The sequence below is a fragment of the Suricata suricatta genome, chromosome 1 (assembly GCF_006229205.1).
Source record: "Suricata suricatta isolate VVHF042 chromosome 1, meerkat_22Aug2017_6uvM2_HiC, whole genome shotgun sequence".
Lineage (NCBI taxonomy): Eukaryota > Metazoa > Chordata > Mammalia > Carnivora > Herpestidae > Suricata > Suricata suricatta.
In genome coordinates, this window is record NC_043700.1 from 94,196,640 (window position 1) to 94,205,811 (window position 9,172).

Consider the following 9,172-nt stretch of genomic DNA (forward strand, 5'->3'; position numbering starts at 1 on the left):
GTGTGTGTGTGTGTGTGTGTGTGTGCGCGTGCGCGTGCGCGCACCCGCGTGCACGCACTCTCAAAAATAAATGAACTTTAAAAAAATAATTTATCTAAATTCATATTACTAAGTATTTAGATGTGGAAAAGCTTTATTTTTCAAATCATAAGCATTTTGTATGTATTCTTTATGAAAGTGCATTTACAGTTGGAATTTAAAGGCAGTGACAGGCAATACTCTATGGTTGGACATATATAAATTTTTCATGTGAAAAAATCAGCTTGGAAAAACAAACAAGTGTTGTTGGTTTTCTCTGGCAGCTTTTCTTCCTGCTCATTTAGGACTTCAGAAAATCTACCAAGCTGCATTTATGGATACATATTAAGACTGTCCTAATGCTGAGTTTAGTATCCCTTATCATTAAAGTTGAGAGGAGCTCTGAACTGCTAAGGGAATAAGAAATAGTTGCATTTGTGGACAGGAAAATGAAATAGGTTATCTACCATTAATGTGTTTTTACAGAAGAAAAAGAGAGCTGATTTGTATACTCATAGGTGTTAATTTATTAGTATTAATTGATTTGTTATTGATTTATTTGTTTCATAATTTATTATGTTTTGAAGCCATCCTCTTTGAATATATGGCAACTTTTGTAATCATTTTCAACTGATGATATCTACTTTTTCCTCTCTCTAGGTTTTCGAAAAATAAGTTTAGATGACCTTCGGAAGGCGTACATTGTTAAGGACGTTCAGCAGTACATCCTTCATCGTTTAGACCAAGAAGAAGCTTTGCGGCAACATCTCACAAAAGAAACTGCAGAGATGTTAAATCAACTTCACATTAAAAGCAGCGGATGCTTTCTTTATCTAGAACGAGTTCTAGATGGAGTTGTAGAAAATTTTATCATGCTAAGAGAGATTCGTGACATCCCAGGAACTCTTAATGGTCTATATCTCTGGCTGTGTCAGAGACTTTTTGTTAGAAAACAGTTTGCAAAAGTTCAGCCTATTTTGAATGTGATTCTTGCAGCCTGCCGGCCTTTGACCATAACGGAATTATATCATGCAGTCTGGACGAAAAATATGTCATTAACCTTGGAAGACTTTCAGCGTAAACTAGATGTCCTCTCCAAACTTCTTGTTGATGGACTTGGAAATACTAAAATCCTGTTTCACTATAGTTTTGCTGAGTGGCTTCTGGATGTGAAACACTGCACTCAGAAGTATTTATGTAACGCAGCAGAAGGACACAGAATGTTGGCTATGAGTTATACCTGTCAAGCCAAGAATTTAACGCCGTTGGAAGCACAAGAATTTGCATTGCATTTGATTAATTCAAACTTGCAGTTAGAGACAGCTGAGTTAGCTCTCTGGATGATATGGAATGGTACACCTGTCCGAGATTCTCTGTCTACGTTAATACCCAAGGAACAAGAAGTGCTACAGCTGTTGGTTAAAGCTGGTGCACACGTCAACAGTGAAGACGATCGCACATCATGCATAGTCCGACAAGCCTTAGAAAGAGAGGATTCCATTCGGACATTATTAGATAATGGAGCTTCAGTAAATCAGTGCGATTCAAATGGGAGAACATTATTGGCTAATGCTGCATACAGCGGCAATCTTGATGTAGTGAATTTACTTGTCTCCAGGGGAGCAGATTTAGAGATAGAAGATGCGCATGGACATACACCACTTACCCTAGCTGCTAGGCAAGGACATACCAAGGTGGTTAATTGTTTGATTGGGTGTGGAGCAAACATTAATCATACAGATCAAGATGGTTGGACAGCATTAAGATCTGCTGCTTGGGGTGGCCATACAGAGGTAGTTTCTGCACTCCTTTATGCTGGCGTAAAAGTGGATTGTGCAGATGCTGATAGCCGAACAGCTTTGAGAGCAGCAGCTTGGGGAGGACATGAGGATATTGTACTGAATTTGCTACAACATGGTGCTGAAGTCAACAAAGCTGATAATGAAGGTAGAACAGCACTGATAGCAGCAGCGTACATGGGACATAGAGAGATTGTGGAACACCTGCTGGACCACGGAGCAGAAGTGAATCATGAAGATGTCGATGGCAGGACCGCACTCTCTGTAGCTGCACTTTGTGTGCCTGCAAGTAAAGGACATGCCTCAGTTGTTAGTCTTTTAATTGACCGTGGTGCTGAAGTGGATCATTGTGATAAAGATGGCATGACTCCATTGCTGGTAGCTGCTTATGAAGGACATGTCGATGTGGTCGACTTGCTTCTAGAAGGGGGAGCAGATGTAGACCATACAGATAACAATGGCCGCACACCCCTCCTAGCGGCAGCTTCTATGGGCCATGCCTCAGTGGTAAACACACTTTTGTTTTGGGGTGCAGCTGTGGATAGCATTGACAGCGAGGGCAGGACAGTCCTCAGCATAGCTTCAGCCCAAGGAAATGTGGAGGTAGTACGCACTCTACTGGATAGAGGGTTAGATGAAAATCACAGAGATGATGCCGGATGGACACCTCTGCATATGGCAGCTTTTGAAGGTCACAGATTAATATGTGAAGCACTTATTGAACAAGGTGCTAGAACAAATGAGATCGATAATGATGGGCGAATACCTTTCATATTAGCCTCGCAAGAGGGTCATTATGATTGTGTTCAGATCTTGTTGGAAAATAAATCCAACGTTGACCAGAGAGGTTATGATGGAAGAAATGCACTCCGAGTCGCTGCATTAGAAGGGCATAGGGACATTGTTGAGTTACTTTTTAGCCACGGAGCTGACGTCAACTACAAAGATGCTGATGGTAGGCCTACACTTTACATTCTGGCCTTAGAAAACCAACTTACGATGGCCGAGTATTTTTTAGAAAATGGTGCAAATGTAGAAGCAAGTGATGCTGAAGGAAGGACAGCACTTCATGTTTCCTGCTGGCAAGGCCATTTGGAAATGGTGCAAGTTCTGATAACCTACCATGCGGACATCAATGCTGCAGACAATGAAAAGCGTTCTGCTTTGCAGTCTGCAGCTTGGCAGGGCCACGTAAAAGTGGTTCAGCTTCTGATTGAGCACGGTGCCAGAGTCGACCATACTTGTAATCAAGGTGCGACTGCCCTCTGTATTGCAGCCCAGGAAGGGCACATCGATGTTGTGCAGGTTTTGTTAGAGCACGGTGCTGATCCAAACCATGCGGACCAATTTGGACGCACTGCTATGCGTGTTGCAGCCAAAAACGGACATTCTCAAATAATTAAATTATTAGAAAAATATGGTGCATCTACTTTGAATGGCTGTTCCCCATCTCCTGTTCATACAATGGAGCAGAAACCTCTACAGTCAGTGTCTTCAAAAATGCAGTCATTAACAATTAAATCAAATAGTTCTGGCAGTACTGGTGGAGGGGATGTGCAGCCTTCACTGCGTGGGTTACCTAATGGGCCAGCTCATGCATTCAGTTCTCCTTCGGAGTCTCCAGACTCTACAGTTGATCGTCAAAAGTCGTCCTTATCAAATAATTCCCTGAAAAGCTCAAAAAATTCATCCTTGAGAACTACTTCATCTACAGCAACAGCCCAAACAGTGCCAATTGATAGCTTTCATAACCTCTCATTTACAGAACAAATTCAGCAGCATTCATTGCCTCGGAGCAGAAGTCGACAGTCCATTGTTTCCCCGTCTTCCACAACACAGTCCCTGGGACAGAGCCATAATTCGCCGAGTAGTGAATTTGAGTGGAGTCAAGTAAAACCCAGTTTGAAGTCAACTAAAACAAACAAAGGAGGGAAATCAGAAAATTCCAGCAAATCTGGAGCAGCTGGAAAAAAGGCTAAACAAAATAATTCTCAGCCAAAGGTTTTAGAATATGAAATGACTCAGTTTGATAAAAGAGGACCTACAGCCAAATCTGGGACTAGTGCACCCCCGAAACAAATGCCGGGGGAATCTCAGTGCAAAATTATGGTACCTTCAACTCAGCAAGAAATTGGTCGATCTCAGCAGCAGTTTCTTATTCATCAACAAAGTGGGGAGCAGAAGAAGAGAAATGGAATAATGACAAACCCCAATTATCATCTTCAGAGCAACCAGGTTTTTCTTGGTAGGGTTTCAGTCCCACGGACAATACAGGACAGAGGGCATCAGGAACTATTAGAGGGATATCCTTCCTCAGAGACGGAGTTAAGCCTTAAGCAAGCCCTGAAGCTTCAGATCGAGGGTTCTGACCCTAGCTTCAACTATAAAAAGGAAACACCGTTATAAAAGGTAACATTTCATCAACATAAAAGATGAAATATCAAAAGTGTGGTTCCCTCTACTAAGGATACTCTTTTCCCTAATAGCCCTGGGGCCAGTTCCTCACCTGATCGGTTCAGACACCATTCTCTTGGCACCACCTTCCCTTAGTGCCCTTGTGAATTTGAATTGTCCCGCCACCAGCACGCTCTTTGCCTTTCCTGTTTTTTGTTATCCGAAGAACTTATCATTTCACATACTTTATATATTTATTACTATGTTTATGATTTGCCTCTTCCCAACTAAACCTCTGTGAAGGTAGGGATTTTTGTCTGTTTGCTCTCTGCTATATTCCATGTACTTGGAATACTGTTTGGGCCTTTAGTAGTTTTTCAGTAAAAATGCATTAAGTGAATGGATGAATGAATGAATGAATATACTACTTCTGAATCTCAGTAAGAATTTCTTCTTACGTAGTCATTTCCCCCTTTAGAAATTCTTTGGTGGCAATAGAGGGAGAGAAGAGGACCATTTCTGTACTATTCACTTTTTGGTTTGGTAAAATAGTGTATGTAGTGCTTAGTAGATAGGTAGTCAATGTTCATTTCCTTCCTTTTTCTCCCTGGAAGAAGTCAGAGATTTAATCAGCTAAAGGTAATTTTTATTATGACATCTTTTAAGAAGCTTCCAAGTAAAATTTGCACACACCAAGAATAGGTGAGGAAACATGACAAGTTGGATGTATAGGCAAGAGAGTGTTTAGAGCCCACTATATTTAGACATAAGAATTAAATGTTTCAAGCTCAAAATAAAATCAGATTTATTAAATATATTTTTTCTCTCCACCACAATGGATGCTTCACTAATTACATAGGGGAATTTAGTGACTAAATAGATACATAATTTTATAGAATAGATACTTTTTCAGAAGCACATCTCTCTCCTTAGAGATAAATCCAAAGATTTCGTTAGGAATCTTTGCTACTTTATACTGCAAGTATATTTATCCCACTTTGCTTAATCATTTTTCATCCTTTTAAAAACTGTACTCTTTAGCAAACTGAAGTATCCCTTCTTTTTCTTTTCTTTGTTTTTCTTTTTTTTTTTTTTGTCTTTGGAGATGTATTTTAGGAGTATTTTAGGTGAAACATTATTATAAGTTATAAATTTCCTATGCTTTCTAATAATAAACACCCTTCAATATGAATCGATGGATGACTGGTCAAATCTCATTCCAAAATAATTTGTATCAAGTAGTTAGTTCATTCTCCAGTGTGATTTATTTTAAAAATACTTAGTTCTGATGGTACAATCCTCTAACTCTCATGATATCATTTGTAAAGGCAAAGTATAAATATATATTAAACAGTAAAACCCATGAATGAAGGTAAACAGTTGTGGATTCTTTAAAAGTGATTGTAAGTTATATAATGAATCTCTAATAAATGTGTCCATTTTATACTTTATATGGTAAATATATAAATATATAATTATATAGGGTCTTAAAACTATATGTAGTATATAAGTATAATGTAGACATTAATTTTTTTTTTAACTTTTGCATTAGTTTCCTATTCTGTGAAACAGAAGACATTGTGCTTGGAGTGGTTCTTCAGCTACTGGATGGAAACATAAAATGCCTGTTGATTTGCTGAAAAAAAAGTGAAGAATGTGATATCTGCAGTACAGTTACCTTAATTACTGTCATGTGCCTAAATAGTAAGGCTGCCTTCTCAATGTAACCCTCTGTGCTTAAAAAATTTCATTTTGTGTGCTTTGTATTCACTACACAAGAATAAGCACTTTTTTGGAAAAAAAAAATGCAGATGTATACTGCAGTTCCCTGATAAAAGCTGAAAAAAATTTTTGCGTAAAGTATTTTAAGTTAAGATTTGATAAATGTGCATGTGCCATGATCAAATATATACAAAAAGGCAGTGTCCTTTGTATTTATTTTATTTTTTTTTCTTTTGTGGCAAACGAAACGTAAGCATATTGTTTCAGTCACATTTACATCGTTGTAGTGTATGGCTTGTTTCTTGTACCTTTAAAAATGTTGCTCAATAAAATAAATCCTGCAACTATTTTATGTTCAGTACACCTTCGGCATTGGTTGAAAATGTGTTTCTATTTAATGCCACACTGAAGTGAAAAATGGTTTCTTGACAGACTTTTGAAAATAATTCTAGTATTTTAGGGAGCTGCTCTAAGTAGTTTAAATACGGATTTCCCAGTAGAATTCTGACATCTGGCTGAAGATGAGCAAAAGGAAAAGAGAAAGAAAAAGATAGGAAAGGAAGAAAGGGAGAGAAAACAGACTAGAGGCCGAACAAAGTTCTGTTTTATTCACTGGGATGCAGTTTCACCTTCCGCTCACTTGTCATTCCACCTCCAAGAAGACTGTCATTTCTGAGGCATGAAGATTCTCAGGGACAAAGCCATGCCGCAGGGCGTGTGTGCTTAGAGAGAGATGCACTTGTCTGAGGGTAGTTTTTTGATCCCTGAACAATTCAGTGACTACACTTGTCTCTACTGTCCAGTTAAATAAAATACAATTTACCAGTGTCAATTTTAATCCTGGCTTCTCTCTCAGTCTTTTCTATCTTGTAAATCACCTCATGACCCAAATAGCCCCAACTCAAAATCAGTTGAAACCAGTTTAGTGGATAGTTGGATAAATATTTTTGATGAATGTGTAACGTGTGCCGTCCTTCACAGATGACACCACGAGCCCGTCAGTCATAGCACATGTGTATTTTTTTATTGGTATTTGGTAAATTATAGTGATGGATTTGCACTTTTCTGTCCACATATTCTTTCCTGTTTTCTTCTTTGGACAGTTGTTCACAGAATAACTGGATGGCAGGGTTAACGGTGAAGTCTGGGACAAGGAACACAGAGTTGACTAACTCAAATGACCATTGGACCCACAGCCTTGGCCTTCTCGATGGACTCTAAACCAGTGAAGCTGGCTTAAATGGGCTGTGTGTAGGTCTGGAAAGGCTAGAATTTATTGTTAAGAGGCCATGGTGTGGGGTTTGATCTTTGAATAAGCCTTGCGAATTTTAGAAAGCCCAGAAATTCTGTGTTTCCCATCTGCTATTGATAAGAAAGAGGAATGAGGAAAGAGAATTTGGAGATTCAGCACAAAACATTGCTATTACTGGAAAAAAAAAATCTTTAGAAAATGTCTTAGTTAACAGAGGTCAGTAATGTCATCTTCATACATGAAGGACACATGTGATACATTGTTCACAGAAATAGAAATGTGTGATTAGTTGTAATAAGTGTCTGTCTCACTTGAATTTCCTGTAAGGCTTTTGTTTTTTCTTATTTTCTAAAGTCATCAAAACACATTCTGTTTACGTCATCAGTCATAATCAGGAATAGGAGATAAGGTCAATCGATAATTAAGGTGACATGGCAATAGTGATAACTCGAATGTGAATGTTTCAAGTATTGAATTTTTGTCCCTATGGGACATTTATTAAATACACTTAATAGGACTCTTGCAAAGTAGCCTTAAAAGTGTTAATGATTCTATTGATAAATATGAATACATACTATTATTAGAACCAATGTTACTCATATCTCAAGTACAGTACATTTACATTACTGTAGAAGATGAAGCTCTAATTTCTTATTAGGTGTATTTTTCTTTAGAAAGAGAACCCTGAAAGCTGCCAGTTTTTCTATTAACCTTGAATTATTGGAATTGTATTTATTTAATTTTATTGTTTTTTACAAAAATGCACCTTGTGGCCAAAGGGCAAAGATATGACACATTACATAAGGGATTTATGTTTTTCAAAGAGCTAAATGTTTTCGTATCCATTTTATGTACACTTGAAACAGTTGGTAGGAAGAGAAACCTGTTGGTAAAATATGATATTCAAAAGTAAGTAGTCCTCTGGTGTTTTCATATTCGTCGTGTTTCAGAATAGGCCAGAAGCGGGCTGTAGTCAGGATGAAGACTACGGGGGCTGCAGACGCCCGGCTTTGCTTACTTGTTTCCGCGGGGATGTCATAGCATGGCTGCTAACGGCTTTTGCTTCATGAGGAAGAATAAAAGCTCTCCCCTCAACTTAACATGCCTACAGAGCTCTTGTAAAAATCAAAATGCTTAAATTTTGCAAATCACCCAATGTCACTACACGCACAGGATGCCATGTGCTTGTAGCTTTGCAACATTCCACCTGAGCCCATTTCCTAGAAGTCATGAGCTGATAATAAGGGAGGTGACTACAAAAGAATACAGCAATGAAAAATTTGAAATCTGAATGTATGTAGGAAAGATTTTGGAGGGAACATTGACTGGAACTCCGTGGACTACAAAGTGCAGCCAGTATCTTGTCCTTCTTCCTCACCCCCCAACCCTATTGGAATCCTTACCAAAAATAAGCCACTACTTTAAAAACAGGAATAAATAATTTTCTCACTATTGTTTGGCTATGCAAATGTTTGTTTTGCTTAATGTTGCTCCATTTACACCTCTCAGCAAATGTAGTTGCAGACAAATGTTTTTTTTTTTTTCTTTGGTTTGGGGTATGTAAATAGCCTAAAATGTACATTGAATTTCACATTGTAAAAGTTTTATTTTATTCCTTGTATTATATTATGCAAAAGATCCCTATGTATATGAAAGTGCATAATAAATATATTTGCTCTACAGAGGATATCTTGTTTTAATTTTACCCTTGAACCACTAGAACATACATGACATGTGTATGGTAAAAACAAACAACTATGAGTTTTAAGTTGTTAACTTATTTTAAATAAATACAGAGTATGGAGAAAATGAATTTGGAAACATTTTGCCAAAAAAAAAAGATGTAAAAACTTTGCAGAGTAAGGTAGAAAAACAAAAAGACCTAGACTTTATGTCTCCCAAAAGCTTCTGTAAGGACCTGGTGTTCTTCCCACCCCCCCACCCCCGACTGATCACCATGTAACTACTGTACCTCCCCAGGGCTGGC

At 38.1% G+C, this 9,172-nt stretch overlaps 1 protein-coding gene across 1 annotated transcript in view; it reads left to right on the forward strand.

Moving 5' to 3' along the window:
* ANKRD50 (ankyrin repeat domain 50) overlaps positions 1-8,865 on the forward strand; it is a 32,340-nt gene extending 23,475 nt beyond the window's left edge. The window contains exons 4-5 of the mRNA XM_029941209.1: positions 679-4,226; positions 5,764-8,865. Coding sequence (XP_029797069.1) covers positions 679-4,223 — 3,545 coding nt within the window. The 3' untranslated portion in view covers positions 4,224-4,226; positions 5,764-8,865. The remainder of the gene's footprint in view (positions 1-678; positions 4,227-5,763) is intronic.
* The last annotated feature ends 307 nt before the right edge of the window (positions 8,866-9,172 follow it).